We start from the raw sequence: 26,289 nt of genomic DNA, 5'->3' as shown, positions 1-26,289 counted from the left end.
ATATTGGATTCATAGGGTTTCAATACTAGTAATGGACCCCTTAGTAGCTGAAATTCATTCTCGACGCTTTTCCGCAATGATATCTCAGATGCATATACGTTTTGTGGAGTCTAACAACAAGTTCAATGTTTTTACTTCATAGTACACCTATCAATCATACAAAATCATTCGATTTTTCCAGCGAAATATGCATTTGGAAAACTGTTGTCTGAATGCCTATTATGGACCCTCCCGGGGTCCCAAACTGCTGACTAACAATGCAATCGAAGATCCCCTGGTGGATTTTCGTAGGAATTAGGTTGCTTTGATTGGTATTTTTTTGTTTTTATGTAGGGTCCATAATACGCATAGGGTCCATAACGGGCATTGTCTCCCTAAACTAGCTTGGTATTTAATCCAAACGTTTGGGATCTCCTTGATACCGAATATTCTTTTAAACATGCCTACTAGTAAAAAAAAATAATTGTCTGTTGCTTATTTAGAAGTAAATCAAATGGTACATAATTTCCATATTCTATGTTCTATGGGTATTTGAAAAATAAGTTTGTCGAATGAAGGCTCCATCACATTACCCCGAACGCTACTATCCCGAACGAATAAGTTGAGGTCACTACCCCGAAATACATTATCCCAAATAGATCATTAACCCGAACGCCACTACCCCGAATGAGCCATTACACCGAATAGCTTAGGAACAAAGCAATAATGAGAAGAAAATGTAAACGGAACTGTAGTATTGGACTAACCAAGCTCCAACTATGTACCCAACTGTCCAACTACATCTCTAATGCGAGCTAATTACTGACGATGCATTGTCTATAATAGGAAGAGAAAAAAATCTCTTCTCTAATTTGAACATTGGAAATACCTTGGATGACGTTGTTATAGTGATTATTGGCATCATAGAACCAAAACTAAAAAAGCAATGTATAGCGATGACATAAATCTTACAATTGGCGAAAAGTGAATTGAAAACTTGTTTTTTTACTCTCAATCAAGTTTATATCACAATTTGATTACGTCTTTTTTAACGTTTCATATTTTGTTCTCGTTCATATTAGAGAATTTAAATAGAAACTAGAATAAAAATAAAAAATAGCACGAAAACTGCTAAAAAAAACTATATTGGTAATATTTTCTGTTCTAACGGTTGATGTTTAAATCTCCAAAGCGAACAGAACTGAAACAAAAAAGTTATCTGCTACATCATAATATTCATAATATTTGCAATGTGATAATTCAATACGATCTCAAGTTTTGCTTAGAGTGCTACAATTAAAATGTTTTTATAAGTTTGAAGTCTCTTGTTCTTTACAAAAAAAAAAATAGGTTACAAGGCGAATAAGTGTTCAATTTACCGCATTCACCATTTATGGCAGAAAGTGAAAACGCAAAAATTGTCTGTATTTCTCGATAATTTCATGGAATATTAAGATGATCGACAATAAAGTATCATTGAATATAAGTTTTTCGTTTATTATCAGAACGCATACATAAATAATGAATAATATACTTTTCTTCTCTACTTATTCCCTCGATCCTGGTTTCGCTGATAATCGCATTAGTGCACTTAACTAAGTTCGGCTTATAATCGTATTGGTGAACTTAATTTGCACATTTGTGGCAGCCATATTAGAATAGGGTCGCATAAAATCAGTCAAAGTGGCCACATTAGCCTCAGTACGACGATCGAACGGGAAGCCCATGGTTCGCTTGTCCGGATACAGCTTGTCTCTGATTCCACAGAACGAATGTGCATCATTACAGTCAACCGTTCTGGAAAAATGAATGCTTCATTAAACAATTTCCTTACAGAATTGTACAGATTCATACTCATCAAACTCCTGTCCTACGGAATCATCATCAAAGTTTGATATCATGATGAACAAATCGAATTGAACGCCTTCGGGGGCTCCCTTCGGAAGCAACATGTGCTGCGGCCAGCCACATCCACAGAAACGGAACTCCGCCAGTTGTCTTGCATCAGTTGGAGTTTCACTGGTTCCAATGCGCCGGAAAGATCTTTCGTAGGGTATGGTCACACTGGATTGATCCGATCGCCGGGTTAGAGTGTTTAGTCCTGGTTTCACTGTAAGAAGTAATCCAGATTGAAGTTGATTATTTAAACGAAAAATGCAAAATTATTACAATTCACTCCAAATTTATCCAATTCAATAAAGTATCGTCTTTGTTCTCGGAACTGCAAGCTAGTGTTACGTTCATCAACTTTGGGTGCGAGGAAGATACGAGCTGTACCACGCTTCAGAGAGCCTGATGAATTTGTTACTTTGATTTCATACGTGAATGGTGCATTCTGAAGGTGAGTGAATGTTGCGAAAACGTTTCCTTGAGGACCAAAATCAAGTCCGGCAGCCAAATCGACTTGCGATCTCTGCCAATATGTTAGCAAAATATTCATCGGAGCGTTTGCTCTATTGACACGAGCAGTGATGCTGTTGACTTTAACGCCGTTGTATGCTAATTGAGTAGAAGTGTATGGGTTTAGCGTTTCAAGGAATCTTCTGAACAAGCCATCGATCATTCCGTGCCAACGATAGAACACAGGATCACGCATTGCCGTTGTCACGTCACCCATTACTCCAAAATCTTCCAAGTACCGATACTCAGGATCGTGAATGTAGGCCAAAAAATCATGTCCAAAGTTATGCAAACTCCCATACAACCTCCTGTTGACGGAAAGCGTGGAAGCTTCAACCAAGTCACCTAAAATGTCGATTCCTTTGACTTCATCCAAAGGAATGTTTTTACCGGATGACTACAAAAAAGGCAACATTAGAAATTTCTCTCATTGTAAATGAATAAGTATTTACATCAACAACGAATCCCTGATCGATTGCTTGATAGATGCGATCTCTCCAACGTTGCAGCTCGTTTACCGTTATGACCGTGTCACTATCAACTCGATTGAGATCCCTCATAACCTGATTGTCATGCCGAGCAGGGTAGGCACGATTGTTCAGACTACGAACCATTTTCGGGAAATACGCCTCCGGAATCGGTGCCTGTAGATTGGTCAGTGGTTGAAGCTGTCCCAAACGGTTACAGAATCGATCCACATTATAACGAGAAATGATTTGGCTGTGCATATAGTAGAAAAGTTCACCACGGCGATCTTTCTTAGCAATTTCCGGTGGCGCCCCAGCAGGATACACTAAATGCCAGTGCCAATGGTGCATGTTGACTCCGATGTCCTCACGGAAGTATGCCATTCTCTGTTCTGGTTCGCGATCCGACGCAGTAAAGTTTGGTTTAATATCAATAGCAGTCTGCAAAAAAAAACTTTATTCATAAAATGTTAACTATAAAATATACTGTTGTACCCTTTGAGCTTGATTGACGATGCTTCCTTCTTCACGCAGCTTTGGAAACGTTGAAGGATCCACAAACTGATCAGGAAATAGATCCAAAATAGATGGAATCGGTACATCTTTAGTGTCTGGCCGATGCTGGATTGCCACCGACAGTGCGTATTGGAACAAATACGGATTCAGCCGGTCCCTAGCATAAGTTGCGATTCCCACCAAAGAGCTAGCATCCGGAACTTTGACGAATACGTCTATCAGTTTACCAGCAATATCCCGGTGTTTCTCGACGAACAAAGAAAAAGCTCCACGACGATCGATAACCTCCGCAAAGGCAAGATCCGGGATTCCAACATTTCGAACCGGAATTTCGACCTCCGCGCCACTCGTGAACCTGCTCTGCAAATCGCCAGCTAACGGACGATAACGATCACTCAAATACTCGTCCGGAATTATGAGCGATGTTTTACCATCGTCCTTTGGCATAAACGATGGCTCCAGAGGGCGTTGCAGAAGCGCTTGGAAAGATTTACTCTCAGCCATCTTTTAACAACAAAACAATGCGTTTCCGTACGATAGCTATCGATTGGAGATTGGATGCGGACTGTGATTAGAATGGGGAACATCAATCACTTTTATATGTGACCATTAGATTTTCATGGACGGAAACCGCAATCTCCACAACTGAATTGTGCATTGCACGGTTTTGACAAATTCTAAACAAGATGCGAGATAAGGACGGGTCCATTTCTACTGTTTTGTGATATGAGGTCGCATGTTACAAATATTTTGGCTTCTTATAATAAAACTCAACAGTTTGCAGTTTTATTATTAGCCGTTCTAAGTAGTATATTTTTTATATTGAACCTCACGGAATCATTTTTGTAACTGATAATCCAATGTGTCAGCTACAGTATAATGAAAGGTGTATATTGAGTGCAACAACTACTATTATAAGATGGTCTAAAGCCCAGATACATGAATTGTCTACCCTGTTTTAAGTTCCTTTTCTTTAATTATTTATTAGTATCATTCCAAACATTACATCCATTGCTTATATCTAAGTGCTCTGTTTTAGACAACACCATAATCCTAATTTCGTAAAACAAAATTAAGCTTTTATTAACATTTGGTTAACAACATTAGATATCATTTGCCGTAGCAGTTCAGAATTTTTACAGGTGAGTTTATTTTACCTGCTTATAAGAGAGAAAAAAAAATCAATTTATTTAACCTAACTTAACCTAAATGTATAACGCATTAATCGTGGTAATAGAAGATTGCAAAGATTTTTGTCTAAAATTATTATTTATTTTATTTGTCATTTGTTCCAATGTTACAACATTGGATATTCCATGTTATTCATTAGTATTATGCCAGAGAGGAAGCTTTAGAATCATTTTCAAAATTTCATTTTTAATCCTCTGCATAGCTTTTTTCCTTCTGTTACAACAGCTAGTCCATATAGCGGATAGCAACATTTTACATATTTGTTACATTTAGCTTGTATGCCCTCAATGTGATTTTTGAAAGTTAAATTTTTATCTAGCATGAGCCCTAGATACTTTAATTCATCATGACAACATGTCTACTTAAAGGTTGCAAATAAAGAGCTTTTAGTTTATGTGGGAATATTATAAGTTGAGTGTTGGAAGCATTAGGAGAAATCTTCCATTTTTGCAAGTATGAAGAACAAATATCCAAACTTTTTTGCAATCTACTACAGATGATACGCAGGCTTCGTCATGCGCAAACGAAGATTTTTGACATCCCAGATGTAACTCAATTAAGTTTTATGTGAAAATATTGTTAAATATTGGTCCCAAAATACTGCCTTGGGGAACACCAGCTCTTACAGGAAGTCTTTCAGATCTGGAGTTCTGAAAATTAACCTGAAGTGTACGATTTGAATTTGAAAAAAATATTCTAACAATGTATGTTGGAAAATTAAAGTTTTTTAATTTTACGATCAAACCTTCATGCCAAACACTGTCGAATGCTTTTTCTATGTCTAGAGGAGCAAGACCAGTCGAATAACCTTCAGATTTGTTGGAACGGATCAAATTTGTTACACGTAAGAGTTGATGAGTGGCGGAATGTCCATGGCGGAATCCGAACTGTTTATTGGCTAAAATTGAATTTTCGTTGATGTGGGCCTTGATTCTGTTCAAAATGACCTTTTCAAAAAAATTACTGATGGAGGAAAGCAAACTGATTGGACGATAGCTATAAGCTTCTGCAGGATTTTTGTCTGGTTTTAAAATTGGAGCAACATTAACATTTTTCCATTTGTCTGAAAAATATGCTTATCGAAAACATTTATTAAATATATCAACTAAGAATGATAAGCTACATTCTGGAAGTTTCTTGATGAGGATGTAGAAAATTCAATCATCGTCAGGAGCTTTCATATTTTTGATTTTTTTAATAATAGTTCTCACTTCTTTCAAATCAGTCTTCCAGGCATTTTCGAAAACGTTCTCTTGATTGAGAATATTTTCGAAGTCCTGAGTAACTTGATTTTCAATTGGACTAGTAAGTCCTAAATTAAAATTGTGCGCATTTCAAACTGCATAGCAAGTTTTTGAGCTTTTGAGCTTTTTCACAATTAGTTAGTAATAATTTGTTTTCCTATTTCAATGCCGGTATTGGCTTCTGAGGTTTTTTCAACATTTTAGATAATATCCAAAAGGGCTTAGAGCCAGGGTTCAATTCAGAAATCTTATTTTCAAAATTTTTGCAAAACGTTTCTTGATTTCTTTGTCAAATTCTGCCATATAATTTTCGTAGCAGAATCGCGAGTGCGTAGAAATTGCCTTCTCCTCACGTTGTTAAAGACGGATCAATAGTTTAAGATCATCGTCAATATCAAGTTTTGTTTGTAAAGAAATGTTAACATCAAGATTAGAGTCAATATATGTTTCATATATATTCCAGTCGGCTCGAAAATAATTGAAAGTGGAGCTGATAGGATTGAGAATCGCTTCATGGGATATTTGAAACGTAACAGGGACATGTCAGAATCAAAATCAGCATGAGTAACTAATTGGTTACAAAGATGACTAGAGTCGGTTAAAACCAAATTAATCGTAGATGGATTTCTAGAAGAGAAAAAACATGTAGGGCTATCAGGGTATTGAATTGAGAAATATACAATATAATTCTGCCGTTGGAATTACTTTGAGAATTATTCCATGACCGATGTTTGGCATTAATGTCACCAACGGCAGCAAAAAATTTTGACCTATTGCGAGTCAATTTTCGCAAGTCAGTTTGGAGCAAATTAACTTGCTGCCCAGAGCATTGAAAGGCAAATAAGCAGCTATGAAAGTATATTTAGCAAGCTGTGTTTAAACAGAAACCCCTAAAGTTTCAAAAACTTTAGTTTCAAATAACGAAAACAGTTGATGTTTTATACGCCTATGAATGATGATTGCAACTCCCCCACATGCCCCATTAAGTCGATCATTATGATAAACAAAAAAGTTAGGATCTTTTTTAAATTTGGATCCAGGTTTTAAATATGTTTCAGTAATAAATGCTATATGCACGTTATTAGCTGTAAGAAAATTAAACAGCTCGTCCTCTTTACCATTCAGAGAACGAGCATTCCAATTTAGAATATTTAAATTATTTTTTGGATCAGTTAGAAAAACGTAATCTAATAACAATTTGATTTGTAAATTTTACACCTACTTGGACTGCTTCAGTCATGGTGGTGGCTATAAAAATTAAAATCAGAGGCAGACATATCACTTGAAGTGGGTTCATTCGATGATTTTCCGGTAAAATTTTCGGTAGACGAAGAGGCGGAGTAGATGTTACCTGTGGCGGATGGGTTTTTTCCATTTGATTTGAAACAAGTAGAATGGGTACTCATAGTACGAATATGGGAGGAGTTCAAATTACCTGCTACGATATCGGCAAAGGATTTACCTTGGGTAGATACATTCGAAATTAAAAGATTCGAACGGCTACCCGACGGATTAAAATTAGTTTGTGAATGAGTATGATTATAATCTTCCTGATGGGTATGATTCATGATCAAGCGATCGTTAACTGAAAAATGAGTATTGTTCGATACTCTGCCAGGCAAATTCCGGAAACGACCGTTATCTTAACGGATATAATCTTTCATCTGTCTGGCACGAGCCTCAACGACTCTCCTTCGAGAAGGGCAAGCCCAAAAATTGGATTACCCCCCGCAATTCGAGCATATAAACTTGGTGGTATCTTCCTTCACTGGACAGACATCCTTAGCGTGAGAAGAACCTCCGCAAATCACGCATTTAGCATCCATGCAGCAATTTGTTGTACCATGACCTCACTTTTGGCACCGACGGCACTGAATAGAGTTCTGGTAATTTCCTCCAGGTTTCTGGAAATGTTCCCATGTCACATGGACATCGAACATAAGTTTAGCTTTTTCTAAAGCTTTAATATTATTTAGTTTTTTTTTGTTAAAATGAACTAAATAATATTCTTGCGAAAGCCCTTTCTGTACAATGCCAGATTGGGTTCTCTTTTTCATAATGATTACTTGGAATGGGGAAAATCCAAGTAAATCATTTATTCCATTTTTGATCTCTTCAGGTGACTTATAGTCACTTGAGAGACCTTTCAAGGCGACTTTGAACAAACGTTCAGTTTTGTCGTCATAAGTAAAAAAAATGTGCTTCTTCTCTTCAAGATGTTTAAGAAGAAGTTCGCGATCTTTAAGAGGTTCCGGCAAAACGCGACAGTCTCCTTTCTTTGCGATTTGGAAGGAAACCTTGATTCCCCTAATGGAGTTCAAGATCTCCTGCCTAAATCCCCCAAATTCGGAACAACTGACCACGATAGGCGACACTCTTTGCTTCCTCACTAGAATCAAAGAGCCTGGGCTAGAGGCTGCTTCGATTTTGTGTTCGGAAAATTTGTCTAGAGCATCGAACTGATTGCTCATTCCGATACAATTATTCATTTCACCGTTGGAAGAATGTTCGCATTCCGGAGAAACGTCCTTTCTTCCATTCTTGCCACGTTTAGTGACAGTTTTAAATCCCACTTTTTTGAAAGGAAGTTATGAATTCAGAGATTCACCCTTCCTTTTGTTTGTAGTTGCAACCATGTTTAGTGAATAAACGAAAGAAAACGAGACCTCCTAAGAGTTTTTTTTTTCCAAAAAACGGTGTCCAAGAAGGATTATCACCGCTAGCTTTCGCCGACGGGTCCAACAAAAAATCGAAGGCATGGGTCCAAACAAGGATCGTAAAGTACTGTTTTAGTAGCACTGAAAAGTACCGATTTTTATTTTAGCACTGAAAAGTACTGTTTTTGTAACACTGAAAAGTACAGCTTTATTGCTTTAGATAGTTTTTAAAGAAAACTTCCAAGAGCAGAGAGAATTCGAGCAAAACATCGACGAACTTAAACTAAATGGGATGAGCTTGTCGAAAATATGGATGAAAATAGTGTGCCGTATTCCGGGAAAAGTCCGGCAATTTCTTGTAAAAGGGGATGAATATTTTTTTTTCTTATTTTACCTTTGAAGCTTACAAGCAGTGCCAACTTTGAGTTCAAACAGAATTCATTTTTGTTGAATTATATCCAAATTATTCTAGTTTGTGTATGTTCCAATTCTGAATGGACCACACCTTAAGCTGCTAAGCTATTGATTTTATGTGGTCTTGGGACCCATTTATAATAAATATTATCATTTTTGTGGCGTTCAAACATACAATTTGAAAATATAAATATGAATTTTGACATTACATTTTGATGATGCATTCTAGTCAGTAGCGCTACCAGAATTTGGTTCTAGGGGGGGGTTTTGTAAACTTTAAGGTTTATTTTTGAAAACGTAGTTATGTTTAAAAATTAGTCGAGAAATTCATGTATATTACACCTTTTTAACACATATATCAAATATAGATTGAACAATATAACAATATATTTCCATGATACGATTCAATCGCTCTTCATCTGTGTTACTGCTTAAATATGTTTTTAAGTTTTTCTACAATGACCGCAGCAATTTACAATAGAACTCATTGCCACGATTCATGCAGTAGGTCAGAAGTAAATCAGCATTGGAGAACTTGACTTGTAAATCCAAAAAATTGAGTTGATGGTCAGAAAGGTGTTTTGCTTTCATTGTGAAGATTTTATGAACAAAAATGTGTGATATTTCAAAATTTTCAATGCGACCAACTTTGTTTTAGGATGACTCTGTAACCAGACTGAACAACTACTATAGTGGGACGCTTATTCGTCCTATCTAAATGGGACAAGTCGGAATCACATTTTACCAACAATTTCACTAAAAAAGACTCAATTTTCATGCATCTTTTTTCCTAAAAATTCAATGTAATTCATTATCAACACTTGCAAAATATCGAAAATATTAGAACGCTCAATAAGGCAGAGATGCTTCCACCAGATGCTTAATGCATTCTGAGATTTTCAATCTGTAAAAACCGAAGAATAGCTTCTTCGGGAATTCATATGCTCTGAAAGTCTTAAAATTTGACAAAGGGTTTTTGATGCTTCGGGAACTGCGTCAATTTTCTGTTAAAAAGGTCCCCATATATCTGAATGTTTAGCAAACTTCTCACATAAAGCCCTTAGTTTGTTTTCCATAAAAGGCAACAAAATTTCATTAATTTCGCATGTAATTTTGAAATTCTACAGGGGTCAACAAATAAAAAGAAAACACTTTAGGAGAATATAACTGTGAAAACCATTGAATTTAACAATTTTAATTCAAACCAAACTTAATTACTACTTCGTTGTTCTTAGTTGTACGATGTGTAGTGTTGAATTTCAAAAATATTTTTGGTAATTATTATATTTTTTTTCTGGCTCTGGGGGGGGGGGGGGGTATTTAACCCCCAAAACCCCCCCTTGGTTGCGCCACTGCGGCTCCCTAATAATACTAAAATTAGCACAAAGAAGCAAAGAGTGAACTAAAATGCTCATTTATTGTCATCATTCCACTACTCACATATTTCACATGTTTGGGGCCTTCCTTAGCCGAGTGGTTACAGTCCGCGGCTACAAAACAAAGCCATGCTGAAGGTGTGTGGGTTCGATTCCCGGTCAGTCCAGGATCTTTTCGTAATGGAAATTTTCTTGAGTTCCCTGGGTACTTACCACAGGATATACGAATGCGAAAAAGGCAACTTTTGCAAAGAAAGCTCTCAGTTAACACTATTGAAAAACCTCGCTTTTCGTTCACAACAGCAGTACGGTGGTTCTGACGGTGGCAAACCGCGCGACGACTAGAAGGTTAATAACTGTGGAAGTGCTCATAAGAACGCTTAACTGAGAAGCAGGCTCTGTTCCAGTGAGGACGTAATGCCAAGAAGAAGATGATGTTTCACACATATTGTTTTCAAAAAATGAAATTCTTTTAACTGAAATGTATTTGCTGTGTTCTACTGGAACAGATGTTTGCAGCACCCTCTTAGATTTGAATGAAATGTTCTGGATGTGTAAACCTTGACAAAACAAGTCACTTTACATACTATTTTTATTCCAAAATTTATCTATCTTCTAACTTTTTTCCCGATTTTTTTCAACTCATGTATGTTTCAATTATCGAATATCGGTTTGATATCGATGATGTTTTTTTTTCTCTTCCATGTTATCATACAGCTATTCCACAAATTCCATTTTATATAGAAACTAATTGAATCAAATTGATTTTCTTATTAAGCTACATTTCATTCTGATATTATTGTGACTTTCACTTGCTTTCGGGCTTTCCATTTGTCACGTGATCATATTTTTTTTTATTTTCAGATTCTCTCCGCCCCCAAATCAACGTCCATACAAAAAATGTATAATATTGGCCAGACCATCCACCCCCTCCACAATAAATTACACTAAAAGAAATGACACAATAAAAGAAAATATTTCAGCCATGAAAAACTTTTGTTCATTACAAGTGCACATCTCGCTATGTGTGGACGGCTGTTACTAAACATAATACCCTAATCCTAAGACAAAATTTCATTGAAATTAAAAAATTACCATTTGTTTTAAGTCGACTTTATGTTTTGATTTTTTTAGTGTAGGCGAAATATTTTTATTCAAAAATTTAGACATTTTTCAACAACTCATGCATGCAAAACTTGTATGTGTAGAAGTTGTCATTTTTCGATCACATTAGATTGATACAAATATTAATTTTCTTTTATGTTCGAGACCACTTAGAAGGTACGAGCCCTTTAAAATTTTCGGATTTATATTCGGAACTATATTTGTATCAGCCTTATTTAAAAAAAAATCGTGTGAAAAAGTTTGGACCATTTCAAATGAACGTCCTGATAAATTCATAAATATCTGAGAGGGTGCTGCCAACATCTGTTCGGGTTGGCGCGAACTGCGTCAAGTGTTTTTTCATGCAGGAGGCTCATGTAGTCAAATTGGATACAACAGATGGCTACAATAGATGGTTGGTAAATGGCTGGGCATGGCGTACCATTGGTACCTCGCGTACCTGAAGGAATAAAATAGACCCCTTTGTGCGGTCCTTAGCCTCTTGCCCAGCAACTCCTATCCCTACCTCCTCGCGGTACTGGCCGGGGTACGAGTAACCTTAGGGAAGATCGGGTAACCAACCCCCGGTGGGAACTTTGGTCGTATGCTGACAGGGAAGGGGGGGTTTGCTTTTGCTTTTGCTTCTGCAAACCTTGAGCGTCTGTACTCCATGTTAGGAGCGGCTCACAACAGCGTCTGTTCCCCATGTCAGGGGCGGCTGATCACCGTCCGAGTGCCAGAGAAGGACTCTAAGCTAAACTGCGCATTATGGTCCTCCGAACATTTAGGGGGAATGGTCCTCCGGAAATCTAGGGGGTTGGTGTCAGGCCCTGCAAGCCAGCTGTAAAAATATCAAGCAACGAATAATCAACGAGAGAATACGAACCGGGACAATCGGCGAAGACCACAGCGACGTAAAGGGACTAGCGATTGGAAGCTCGGTACGTGGAACTGTAAATCTCTCAACTTCATCGGGAGCACACGCATACTCGCCGACGTTCTGAAGGACCGTGGATTCGGCTTCGTAGCGTTGCAGGAAGTGTGTTGGAAGGGATCAATGGTGCGAACGTTTAGAGGTAACCATACCATCTACCAGAGCTGCGGCAATACACATAAGCTGGGAACAGCTTTTATAGTGATGGGTGATATAAAAAGGCGCGTGATCGGGTGGTGGCCGATCAATGAGAGAATGTGCAAGTTAAGGATCAAAGGCCGGTTCTTCAACTTCAGCATAATAAACGTGCACAGCCCTCACTCCGGAAGCACTGATGATGATAAGGACGCTATTTACGTGCAGCTTGAACGCGAGTACGACAGTTGCCCAAGCCACGACGTCAAAATCATCATAGGAGATCTAAACGCTCAGGTTGGCCAGGAGGAGGAATTCAGACCGACGATTGGAAAGTTCAGCGCCCACCGGCTGACGAACGAAAACGGCCTACGACTAATTGATTTTGCCGTCTCCAAGAATATAGCCATTCGTAGCACCTACTTCCAGCACAGCCTTCCGTACCGATACACCTGGAGATCACCACAGCAGACAGAATCGCAAATCGACCACGTTCTGATTGATGGTCGGCACTTCTCCGACATTATCGACGTCAGGACCTATCGTTGCGCTAACATCGACTCTGACCACTATCTGGTGATGGTCAAACTGCGCCCAAAACTCTCCGTCGTTAACAACGTACGGTACCGACGGCCGCCCGGTATGACCTAGAGCGGCTCAAGCAACCGGATGTCGCAGCGGCATACGCGCAGCAACTCGAGGCTGCATTACCGGAAGAGGGTGAGCTGGACGAAGCCCCTCTTGAGGACTGCTGGAGAACAGTAAAAGCAGCCATCAACGATGCAGCTGAGAGCAACGTCGGGTACGTGGGACGGAGTCGACGGAACGATTGGTTCGACGAGGAGTGCCAGGAGGTTTTGAAGGAGAAGAATGCAGCGCGGGCGGTCATGCTGCAGCAAGGGACCCGGCAGAACGTGGAACGCTATAAACGGAAACGGCAACAGCAGACCCGCCTCTTTCGGGAGAAAAAACGCCGCCTGGAGGAGACGGAGTGCGAGGAGATGGAACAGCTGTGCCGGTCTCAGGAAACGCGTAGGTTCTATCAGAAGCTCAACGCATCCCGCAACGGCTTCGTGCCGCGAGCCGAAATGTGGAGCATTCCGACGGACGAGCGTGAGGTGATCGAAAGGTGGAAGCAGCACTTCGACGAGCACCTGAATGGTGCTGAGAGCACAGGCAATGAAGGACGGGACAACGGAGGAAATGCTTTCGTCAGTACTGCGGAAGATGGAAACCAACCAGCCCCCACTTTGAGGGAGGTTAAGGATGCCATTCACCAGCTCAAGAACAATAAAGCTGCTGGTAAGGATGGTATCGGAGCTGAACTCATAAAGATGGGTCCGGAAAGGCTGGCCATTTGTCTGCACCGGCTGATAGGCACAATCTGGGAAACAGAACAGCTACCGGAGGAGTGGGAGGAAGGGGTAATCTGCCCCATCTACAAGAAAGGCGACAAGTTAGATTGTGAGAACTTTCGAGCGATCACCATTCTAAATGCGGCCTACAAAGTATTATCCCAGATCATCTTCCGTCGTCTGTCACCTGTAGTAAACGAGTTCGTGGGAAGTTATCAAGCCGGCTTCGTTGACGGCCGATCGACAACGGACCAGATCTTTACTGTGCGGCAAATCCTCCAAAAATGTCGTGAATACCAGGTCCCAACGCATCACCTTTTCATCGATTTCAAGGCGGCATACGACAGTATCGACCGCGTAGAGCTATGGAAAATCATGGACGAGAACAGCTTTCCCGGGAAGCTCACGATACTGATAAGAGCGACGATGGAAGGTGTGCAAAATTGTGTGAAGGTTTCAGGCGAACACTCCAGTTCGTTTGGATCCCACCGGGGACTACGACAAGGTGATGGACTTTCGTGCCTGTTGTTCAATATTGCGCTAGAAGGTGTTATGCGGAGAGCCGGGCTTTACAGCCGGGGTACGATTTTTACGAGATCCAGTCAATTTGTTTGCTTCGCGGATGATATGGACATCGTCGGTCGAACATTTGAAAAGGTGGCAGACCTGTACACCCGCCTGGAACGCGAGGCAGTAAAAGTTGGACTGGTGGTGAATGCGGCCAAGACAAAGTACATGCTAGCTGGTGGGGCCGAGCGCGACAGGGCTCGCCTAGGTAGCAGTGTTACGATAGACGGGGATACGTTCGAGGTGGTCGACGAGTTCGTCTACCTTGGATCCTTGCTGACGGCTGACAATAACGTTAGCCGTGAAATACGAAGGCGCATCATCAGTGGAAGTCGGGCCTACTTTGGCCTCCAGAAGAAGCTGCGGTCAAAAAAGATTCACACCCGCACCAAATGTACCATGTACAAAACGCTCATAAGGCCGGTAGTCCTCTACGGGCATGAAACGTGGACGATGCTCGAGGAGGACCTGCAAGCACTTGAAGTCTTCGAACGTCGGGTGCTTAGGACGATCTTTGGCGGTGTGCAGGAGAACGGTGTGTGGCGGCGAAGGATGAACCACGAGCTCGCCCAACTCCACGGCGAACCCAGTATCCAGAAGGTGGCCAAAGCTGGAAGGATACGATGGGCAGGGCATGTTGCAAGAATGCCGGACAGCAACCCTGCAAAGATGGTGTTCGCTTCGGATCCGGTTGGTACAAGAAGGCGTGGAGCGCAGCGAGCTAGGTGGGCGGATCAAGTGCGTATCGATTTAGCGAGCGTGGGGCAGAACCGAGGATGGAGAGATGCGGCCACGAACCGAGTATTGTGGCGTGAAATTGTTGATTCAGTGTTATCTGTGTAGATGTTAACTAAATAAATGAATAAGATGGCTACGGACATGTTAAGTCATCCAAGAACTGATTGAATATAAATCTACGAGTGGATTAAGCTATTTGCTGAAGAACTTTTCATTTTGAGCCTAATTAGTGATTATCTTGAATATGGCAAAATAGTTTGAATCACGAATATAATCATAATTTAGAGTATGAATGTATTTTGCATCATATTTAAACTAGTTTATTCACATACAATTTCGGTCAAGCACCCGCGGTTTCGGGCATCTTGATTTGTTACATGACATCTTTGTAAATTTTACACCAGTGTCTCAAAATCTATTTATTTTTAACGGATTTCGTCGATCATAGTATCACACATGCAATAAAAAAAAAAGAATGAATATTAAGAACAACATCGAAAATTGTGTTTTTTTTTCGTCATATATGAAAGAGGTTTTTGCTTGACAAAGTAAGACTCAAACTGTTCTTGTAAATATTGCAAATGCATTGAATTGGCTATGAAACACTATTCCTGGAGTAAACATTCTCGATAATGTACAGATTTATGGAAATCGAGCCATTTCAAGTTGAGCCCGCTATTGGGAGCCACCTTTTATGATTGGCAAATTTTGTACTAGAATCAGGGGCGCAACCAAGGGGGGGTTTTGGGGGTTAAATCCCCCCCCCCCAGAGCCAGAAAAAAAATATAATAATTACCAAAAATATTTTTGAAATTCAACACTACACATCGTACAACTAAGAACAACGAAGTAGTAATTAAGTTTGGTTTGAATTAAAATTGTTAAATTCAATGGTTTTCACAGTTATATTCTCCTTAAGTGTTTTCTTTTTATTTGTTGACCCCTGTAGAATTTCAAAATTACATGCGAAATTAATGAAATTTTGTTGCCTTTTATGGAAAACAAACTAAGGGCTTTATGTGAGAAGTTTGTTAAACATTCAGATATATGGGGACCTTTTTAACAGAAAATTGACGCAGTTCCCGAAGCATCAAAAACCCTTTGTCAAATTTTAAGACTTTCAGAGCATATGAATTCCCGAAGAAGCTATTCTTCGGTTTTTACAGATTGAAAATCTCAGAATGCATTAAGCATCTGGTGGAAGCATCTCTACCTTATTGAGCGTTCTAACATTTTACAGAGTCATCCTAAAACAAAGTTGGTCGCATTGAAAATTTTGAAATATCACACATTTTTGTTCATAAAATCTTCACAATGAAAGCAAAACACCTTTCTGACCCTTAACTCATTTTTTTTGGATTTACAAGTCAAGTTCTCCAATGCTGATTTACTTCTGACCTACTGCAAGAATCGTGGCAATGAGTTCTATTGTAAATTGCTGCGGTCATTGTAGAAAAACTTAAAAACATATTTAAGCAGTAACACAGATGAAGAGCGATTGAATCGTATCATGGAAATATATTGTTATATTGTTCAATCTATATTTGATATATGTGTTAAAAAGGTGTAATATACATGAATTTCTCGACTAATTTTTAAACATAACTACGTTTTCAAAAATAAACCTTAAAGTTTACAAAACCCCCCCTAGAACCAAATTCTGGTTGCGCTACTGGGGAGCCGGATCCTATTCACTTCGGCAGTGGGGTTTTTTGAAAGCTACTGAACTCGTATTTGCTCCTTTTTGCCAAGTTTAAGACGATTTGGCCGAAAAGGACCCCCCCCATGCCAAAGTGAATCATGGAAGTGCCCAAGTAGCTCTGCACCCTATGTGCTTGTTAAACTAATAATAATTTTGAGTATCATAATTTCAAATTGATTACTTTTTACAGTGGGATTCGAACCCACGACTCTCAGCACGATTTTGCTGAATAGCTGCGCTTTTACCTCTACGGCTATTTGGGCCCCTGATTTAAATTGACTAGTATACTTGATTATTTGGATACAATGATATAGTTGTATTAGGCTTTCAAGTCTCTTCTCATGTGGTAATATGCATCAACTCTCTCTCTGCTTATGCACTCAATACAATATAAACACATGTGTTTGCAAGCATCTGTACAAACTCTTTGCCGTCTAACGCAGACCGAAAATTTCAACTAACATTGTTCATGGCACCATCCAGTCAAACATTGCGGTTCATACATTGCGGTAATGCTCGCTGCTCAAAATCTTATCATAGCACTTTTGTGGCTAGTTTGGTCACCGATTGTTCTAATGTCCGAAGCACCATATGAAGAAACTTTCAACTCTTATCAACCGGGGCAACCGATTCAAATATTGGTGAACACGCTGAACAAAGTGTTCCGCGCCCCTCCTTCAAAGCCAAATGAACCAGAGCGGATGCACTTTCTTCCAGCGCCAGCATTCAATACTTGGCTACCCATCAACTACCAGTGGGAGATAAATCCAAATCATTTGCCAGATACGATCAGTGAAACACAACAGTGAATCATAGTTTAAGATGCATTTATTCTGATTGATTAGATAACGATTGCAAGGCCAAAAATGTTGCTGTATATTTGTTTAATTTTACTAGAGAAAAGAGTCTAAGCACGGGCGATCAGTTTGTTGGTGTACCGTACCCTAAGAGAGTTGGTCCTCATGTTGGAGTTGGGAGTAACAAAGTCCTGTAGTGTAGCGACCGACGCCTCAACCTTGCGATCGAAGGGGAATCCCATGGCTCGACGGTCGGGGTACAGCTTATCACGTAAACCGCAGAACGAGTGTGCATCATCGCACGGTCCAAGGCTAGAATATAGAAATACAGTGATTAGTGTCCCTATAGCTCGAAAACCGGAGGATAGCTGATTATCATATTAGTGCAGACAAACAGACGTAACAAAATTTAACAATCATTTCGCTTTGTTTTAAACCGGCCCACGCATACTTTTTCTTCGTGTTTGACGTTTCACACAATCGACATCTGCAGGTCTTGTTGTACAAAACAGTAGCTCATGCAACTGGTGTAAACTGGGCGATGAATTATGACGAAAATTTGTTCCAAGTGTTACATCCGTTTGTCTGTGATCTATGTTTTAGAAGCTATCTTTCGAGGAAAATAGTTAACTCGTTCGAATTCCAAACTTACGTGTCCGACGTTTGATCTACAGCATCCAGGGTGTAGTCTGTTACCATGGCGAAAATATCGAACTCAACGCCATCGCCAGCGGCTCCCTTCGGGATGAGCATATGTTGGGGCCAACCGCAGCCGCAGAATCGGAACTGAGCCAACGCATTCGGATCACTGGGCTGAGTGGTGTTACCTACGGCTCTGAAGGTGCGTTCGTATGGGATCGTTACGCTGGATTGGTCCGAACGACGCACGATAGTGTTGACTCCGGGGTTCACTGTAAGAATATCGTAACGGTAGTTTAAATAGCGATGAAGATGATAAGATACTTTGAATAATTCCAACTAGAAATTCTGTATTGTTTAGATGAAAGTGATTTGAAGCCACACCTCACATTCTGAAAACCAGAAGACAATCCAAACTTCCAAATAGCATTTGTGAATTATGCAGTATTTAGGAAAAATTAAATAGATTACTTTGCGATTGCATTTCAGATAATTTGTAACATGTGATATTTATGATTTTCAATTTTGGTTACTAACCTATCACATTGTGACCAATGCTTTGTTGATATTACATAACATGGAACATTTGTTGTGTCTCAAGTACCAACATACCAATATTTACTTAATTTAGGATTTCTGAATCCATCGCCCTCTCAAAAATATCATAGCACGATTTTGAGATATTGGATGTTAAACTTTATGTTACCGGCCTCCGACATGGAATTTTCAAATAGCTGCTATTTCGTCAATTTTCTTTCGATTATTTTGAAGCCACCTTCAGTTGACTTTAAAAAAATACTTGTTATGTGTCATGAATGGATAATGCTGAATTCGAAACCATATCGGAGATATTCCGGGTTGTACTGGGGACACAAGGGTGCCAAATTTTGGAAATGTGATTATTTTTTTTATTTACCCCAAAGTATTTATGTAAAATGAGAGATAATGATCGAATGTCATCATTTACACACAATTTGAATTAGTGGACCGTTCCGGAACACCGTAGTCTGTTCCGCTAGGGCCCCTTTGGGAACATTTCAGTTTCATGTCTAAAATATACCGTGCAACGTCTCAATCTTCATGAATTCGGGAGAACATGTTAGTAAAAGAATAAAAACTCGGTACGGACAAATGTAGTCATTCTAGAGCTCCTGGCACAGGTTCCACGAGAGCCCCTCTGGGGACACTTCCGTTTTTTTTTTTTGTTCAAAATATACCGTGCGACGGTTTAATCTTCATGAATTCGAAAAAAGATGTCAATCGAGGAGATATAAACTAAATGTCAACAGATTTGGCCACTCCAGTGCACTTTATACAGGTTCTGCTGGGCCTCTTTGGGGACATTTCCGTTTCATGTCCAAAACGTTCCGTGTGGCGTCTCAATCTTCATAAATTCGAAAGGACATGTCAGAAAAGGAGGAATAAACTAAATGTGACGAATAAACGACAAATGTGGCCAGTATTGTATTTTGCCATATAAAAGAAACAAAGTGTTACGAAACGATTCGTACTTAAATTTGATACTCATTGAAATTAACACTCCTAACAAATTATTGTAAGTAACGGTAATATAGAACGAAGAAAAACAAAGAGCAGTGTACTCAGCGTTCAACAGAATTCTCAAATGAGTGCTAACACAGTGCACTCATTCAACCCAGGCAGAGCCAAGACAGGGTTGCCCAAAGTACGGCCCGCAACTTCATTTTATGCGGCCCGCGAAAAGTTCGAAGACTCGTCTCATATCTTGCCCGTTTGTTGTTCTACCAACTTGAAGTTATAACATACCAGGTCCAATTATTTCCTTTTTTATCGGATTTCAAGCTAAACTCAAATTCCAAATTTTCAAAAACAAGTGAATGTTTAGTAGCTGGATTCAACACATATGTTTTTTTTTTTTGAATAACCAATAACAATTTAGCTTAAAAAGAACCTTTTTGAAGTTGGTCATGTAAAACACCATTTTTCACTATATGGTAGAAAAAAATCGAATTTTAATCAATTGGATGCTTGTTGTTGGCCAAAACTGATGAAACAAAATCTAAATAAATTATAGGCAGGATTCTCACTAAATCCTGGGTGGAAATTTCGCACAATGATTAGAATGAATCAAGCAAAATCTTTGGAAAGATTTGGCAGGCTCCTAACGAGTGATGGGCAGGATTTGTACTGATTCTTTAGCAGTATCCTCGGAAAAACGTTTAATATAGAATTAAATACTCAACACATCCTCTGCAGAGAATTCCCAGAATCCTAAGAGGAATTATGGTAGTATTCGGAGAAGAATTCAAATAAAATCCTAAACAGAAATTTTACATATTCCTGGACAGGATTACAAAATAAATCTTGGGCAAGATTCTGACAGAATTTCAAGCACAATTCTTACTGAATCTGCACAATTTCAGGCAAGATTCTCACAAAATATTGGTTACAATACAAAACAATTCAGGACATGATTTAGTATCCTGTAAATTCCTGTAAAGGGGATATGTGATGTAGATTTTTGACAAAATTGTATAAAGGTTTGGTTTAAAATCTTGGACTCCAATCTTATAGAAATCAAGCAAATATCTTAGAAAAAAAACTGGACTAGATAACGTACCCCTGAGTGCAGTTCTTTCATAATCCTCGGTGAAATATAGAGGTATAAGGTACAAGTATCCACAAGGAACTTTTTTATTGACTGACTTTTGTTCTATTATATGAAAATAGATTTGTTTGTAAACTAAGAATAGTTTGGGACGCCATCAAATCTCGAAAACTTTTTCAATCAGACTAAAGTCAAAAAAGTTAACAAACTTACTTTATCAATCCTACGTATTTCGCAGATGAAATTCTACAAGTTCCGCTCTAAACCAACTTGATTTATCAGTTTTAGAACGTTTAATTTCAGTAAGTAAGATTGCCAACTTTCGCAACCTAACTATTACTTTCGCCGCTTATTTCTATGGAGAGATAAAGTGAGGCAAAAAGGCAAAAAGGGGATTCATTTTAAAATAGTTTTAGAAGACAGGTTGTGATTCTTCTTAATTAACTTTATCTAAACCGAATGAAAGTTAAAAAGAGAGAAATTGTCATTGCTTGGAAACACTAATGTAAACTACATAATATTTTGCGACTAAAAGTGCCTCAACAAAGATTGTTTTTCATTTTTGCTGATATTTCAGTTAGTGAGATGCCGAGATGTCCGGGAAACGCGGTAGCTAGAACCTTTCACAGAAACCGAGTTAATCAGTTAAAATTATTAAGCCGGGATTACTGCCGAGCGCTCGGCTGTGCGGATCTCGCTTTCCAAAAGCCGAGATTCGGCATATTATTCTAAGTGTGTAAGATTTATCATAATTGTAAGTGATCTTGCAACTTAACTCTTTAACAGGGTTGCCACATTTGGACAGTATTTCAACATAACGCTCATATGATTCCTATTAAAATTCACAATGGAATGCCACAATTTCCAATGACGTACCAGCATAAATACTGGAATCCCAAAATCAATCACTAGAAATCCAGAATCCATACTGTAATCCCAGGATTCTCACTGAAATATCATGTTCCACACCAGAATTCCACTTTACAATCCCAGGATCCCAACTGGAATACCAAGATTCACACTGGAATACTAGGATTCACACTGAAATCCCAAGATCTACACTAATACATTACAATTCGCACAACAGTCCCAGAATCCACACTGAAATACAGCGAACCATACTTTAATCCCAATTTCCACATTGAAAACCTAGGATCCATAATGCAGTAATATAATCTACACAAGAATCCCAGGATCCACACTGAAACAATAGGATCCAGACTGAAATATCAAAATCCATACTGTAATCCCAGGATTCACACTGAAACCCATAGATCCACACTGGAATCCCATGATTAATACTGGAGTCTAAGTATTCACACTGGAAAACCAGGATCGACACTGGAATCCCAATATCTACACTTACATGTCAAAATACACACTGGGATCTAAGGATCCACACTGAAATCCCCGGTCTACACTGAAATTCCAAGATCCACGCTGAAATTCCAGGATCCACATTGGAATCTCAGCATTCACCCTGGAATCTCAGGATCCGCACTGAAGTCCAAGAATCCACACTAAAATTCCAGTATCCACAGTGCAATCCCAGGATCCACACTGGAAGCCAAGGATCCATACTGGAATCCTGAGATCCATATTGGAATCCTGAGATCCACACTGGGATCACAGATTCCATGCTGCAATCCCATGATCCACGCTGAAATTTTAAAATCCACAAAGGAATACCAAGATTGATACTGTTACACCAGGATCACTAATGGAACCCCAGAATCCACCCTGTTACTCATGGTCCACACTGAAATTCTGAGACCCACACTACAATTCCAGGATCCACATCAAAATACCAGGATTCACATTGAATTTCAAGGATGCACACTGTAGTTCCATGATCCACACTAGAATCCTAGGATTCACATTTGAATACCAAGTTTAACACTAAAATTCTGCGATCTACATGAAAATACCAGTATCCGAACTAATATGCTACGATTAACACTACTATGATTCACAATGGAATTGAAACATCCACCACATTGGAATTCTGGGATCCACACTGGAATCCCAACATTGACACTGAAATTTTGTGATCCACACTATAGTCCCAGGGCACACACTGAAATCCAACGATCCACACTACAATCTAAATATCCACATTAGAATCAAAGGATCCACACTGCAATACCAGTATCCACTATAGAATCCCAGGATCCATTCTGAAATCTCATAATTTACACTGGAGTTCCGGAATCCAATCTGGCTTCCAGGATCCATTCTACATTCTTTCATGAATCACTGATTTGAAAATCACGCTTAATGTAACATCAGATGAGCGTGGAAATGCCGACAAGAGCTGCGGACAAGTCAGCTTAATAAATTAACATACTTTATGCTTACAGCGCAACCTAGAAAAATAAATTTGAATGTCATTACTGAATCTAATGACTCATTAGACTGCTCTTGAGCTCTCAGTCATTTTTTATCGGCACGCACTGTAGGTCTCAGCGCATTACATTTTTTTTTCAATCAGTTTTCAGTTTTGATCAGCTCAACCGATTTCCAAAAAGGAACGAAAGCTTAAAATTTCAACTTTCCAGAAAAAAATATAAAACTCTGAAAAAAAAATGTTTTACATGAAAACATATAAAAATTTCTAGTTTTAAGAAATTTTTATATATTTTCATGTATTTTATTTTTCAGAGTTCTATATTTTTTTCAGAAAAGTAGAAATCTTAAGATTTCATTCCATAAAAAAAGATTGGAAATTGGTTGAGCTGTTCAAAAGTTTTTTAATAAAAAATCTAATGCGCTGAGATTTACTGTGTGTGCCGATAAAAATGACTTATTTTTTATTTTCAGAAAAAATATATCTCAATAACTCAAAAACATACATCGCTGAAAATTTGATAGCAAACGTAAATTTTTCTGAGCTCTCAAGAAAAAATGAGAACAGCAATAGCCCCTTTTGTCCCAAGGATTTCAAAGCACGAAAAAAACGGAAATTTTTAATTTTTTTTTATGTAAAAAAACATTTTTTGTGAAATATTATATTTTTCTTGAAAAGTCAAAATCTTTAGCTTTTATTTTGTTTTGTGCAACCACAGGCAAATTTTGGGGAATTTCCTGAAGCAGTTTATTGAAAAGTTTTTACAAAAAATCCTGGACAAACTCATGAAGTGATTCCTTTACTTTGAATAACAAAACCTATGATAGAATAACTTAAAAAAATATTCGCCCGGTCAAGTCTGAAATTTCTGGAAATATATCCAACATTGTTTATAGAGAAATCTGTTCAGGAATCTCGTAATCAAATTCTACGGCATTCCTAATAAAATCCCTCAAAGAACTCTTTGCTGATTGCTTGCAAAAATTAAATTCCAGAGTTATTACGAGAGGAATCGCTGAAGATATTCTTTGTTCTGTAGATTTCGATAGAATGATTTTGCAGCTAGCCAGGCCAAAATCATTTAGCAATAGAACCCCCATCATTTAAATATGTATTCAGACTTTTTCCAATTAGTCTAAATCCGTTAACAACTCCAATTTAGTCGGGAAATTAGAATACTGCGCACTTCATAATAAATTCAGAAGGTATCGTTAAAGGATATTATGTGAGAATGTGGTAAAAAATGCAGTTTGGGACTACTTGTTCGTCATAAACGCTAAATTGCCGAAGTAATCTTTAGAGTTGCCTTAATAGTTCTACACCATTCGTTTGAGAAACGAATTAGTTTAATTCTTGATAAAATGTAATCATGGTACTTACACGTCACGGTAGATGTATCCATTTCCACAAAGTACGTTCGCTGCTCTTGGAACGTAAGCGGTGTTCCTCGTTCGTCCACTTTTGGAGCCAACCAGATTCTCAAGGTTCCTCGTCGCACGGCACCGGTATCGTTGTTGATCTCCACCCGGAATGCAAATGGGGCGTGTTGCAAATGAGTAAACGAAGCAAACACATTGCCCTCCGGTCCAAAGTCCAGCCCCGATGCCAAATTAACCTGTGATCGTTGCCAGTAGGTCAAGAGAACATTCGGTGGAGTGTTGGCACCATTCAGCTGCACTCCGACGGAGTTGACGGTAACTCCCGGGAATGTCAGATCAGATGACGTGTACGGAGTGAGCGAGTCCTTGAAGCGTCGGAATATCTGATCGATCAATCCATGCCAGCGGTAGAAAATGGGATCACGCATTGCAGTGGTCACATCACCCATCACGCCATAATCTTCCAGGTAGCGGTAATCCGGATCGTGGATGTAGGCAATAACGTTATGTCCCATATTGTGAAGACTACCATACAGACGCTGGTTTGGCGATAGGCTTGAAGCTTCCACAATATCTCCCAGAATATCAATACCTCGAGTTTCATCCAATGTAATTCTATTTCCTTGCGTGTCCAACACAAATCCTTGATCGATAGCCTCAAGGATACGGTCGCGCCAACGTTCCAGATCATTCACCTGAACATTAGTATTGTTATCTACGCGATTAACGTCTTGCAATGTAATGTTGGCGTGTCTTCCCGGATAGGATCGAGCATTGGAGCTGCGAATCATCTTGGGGAAGTACGCTTCGGGAATCGGCTCGCGCAGATTTGAGAGATTTTTAACTCGTGCAAGACGATTGCAGAAACGTTCAATATTGTATCGAGCAATCAACTGACTATGCATATAGTAAAACAGTTCTCCCCGACGATCCTTACGGACTACCGAATCGGGACCGTCTCCAGGATACACCAAATGCCAATGCCAGTGGTGCATATTAACACCAATGTCTTCTCGGAAGTAGGCAAGCCGTTGTTCTTCCTCGCGATCTGAAGCTGTGTAGTTCGGTGGGATATCGATCACCATCTGCTCAAATAAAATGCTTTTTAAAATGAACCTGAAGCGATTATACACATTATTAGCTTTACCCTATTAGCTCGCTGAACGACAGAACCTTCTTCGCGTAACTTAGGAAACACAGCTGGATCTACGAACTGATCAGGAAATAGCGAAACTATCGATGGGATATTGACGTCCTTGGTATCCGGGCGATGTTGAATGGCAACAGCTAGAGCATACTGGAACAGCACAGGATTTACACGATCTCGACTGTAGGTTGCAACACTCATCAACGTCTGCACATCAGGCTGATTCATGAACAAGGTGATCAACGTAGCAGCTGCTTCTCGATGTTTAGGGATAAAAAGAGAAAACGGTCCACGACGGTCGATACCATCGGCAAAGGAGAGATCTGGTGGAGCCGTGCTTCGAATGGGAATCCGTTGTTCAGCATCGCTGGAGAATCGAGACTGAAGCTCAGCCCCAATCGGACGATAACGATCAGTTAGGAAATCATCCGGAACATCAATGACCGTTTTTCCGTCGTCTTTCGGAAGAAATGTTGGCTCCAGAGGACGTTGGAGAAGAGCAAGTAAGTTGTTGGCCTCCGTCATGTTAGTTACACGATAAGCCCGAGAAACACTGCGTCGATTGGATGTTTGAAACGTACTGACGACGAATGAATCAAATTGCTTTTATAGTA

The 26,289-nt window shown here is 39.3% G+C and overlaps 2 protein-coding genes across 2 annotated transcripts; both read right to left on the bottom strand.

Moving 5' to 3' along the window:
* Positions 1-1,450: 1,450 nt before the first annotated feature.
* LOC5575366 (phenoloxidase 2) lies at positions 1,451-3,930 on the bottom strand. The gene is made up of 5 exons (XM_001661840.3): positions 3,342-3,930; positions 2,832-3,287; positions 2,149-2,776; positions 1,834-2,089; positions 1,451-1,776 (listed from the first exon to the last, which is right to left on the bottom strand). The coding sequence occupies exons 1-5, from the start codon at positions 3,864-3,866 to the stop codon at positions 1,575-1,577; spliced, it is 2,067 nt and encodes a 688-aa protein (XP_001661890.1). The 5' UTR covers positions 3,867-3,930; the 3' UTR covers positions 1,451-1,574.
* Positions 3,931-17,585: 13,655 nt separating this feature from the next.
* LOC5575359 (phenoloxidase 2) lies at positions 17,586-26,271 on the bottom strand. The gene is made up of 4 exons (XM_001661841.3): positions 25,676-26,271; positions 24,530-25,613; positions 18,229-18,487; positions 17,586-17,888 (listed from the first exon to the last, which is right to left on the bottom strand). The coding sequence occupies exons 1-4, from the start codon at positions 26,198-26,200 to the stop codon at positions 17,687-17,689; spliced, it is 2,070 nt and encodes a 689-aa protein (XP_001661891.2). The 5' UTR covers positions 26,201-26,271; the 3' UTR covers positions 17,586-17,686.
* Positions 26,272-26,289: the final 18 nt, after the last annotated feature.

The sequence above is a fragment of the Aedes aegypti genome, chromosome 2 (genome assembly GCF_002204515.2).
Source record: "Aedes aegypti strain LVP_AGWG chromosome 2, AaegL5.0 Primary Assembly, whole genome shotgun sequence".
In the NCBI taxonomy this organism is placed as follows: domain Eukaryota; kingdom Metazoa; phylum Arthropoda; class Insecta; order Diptera; family Culicidae; genus Aedes; species Aedes aegypti.
Note: the sequence above shows the minus strand (reverse complement) of the source record. Positions and strands in the feature narration are given on the sequence as shown.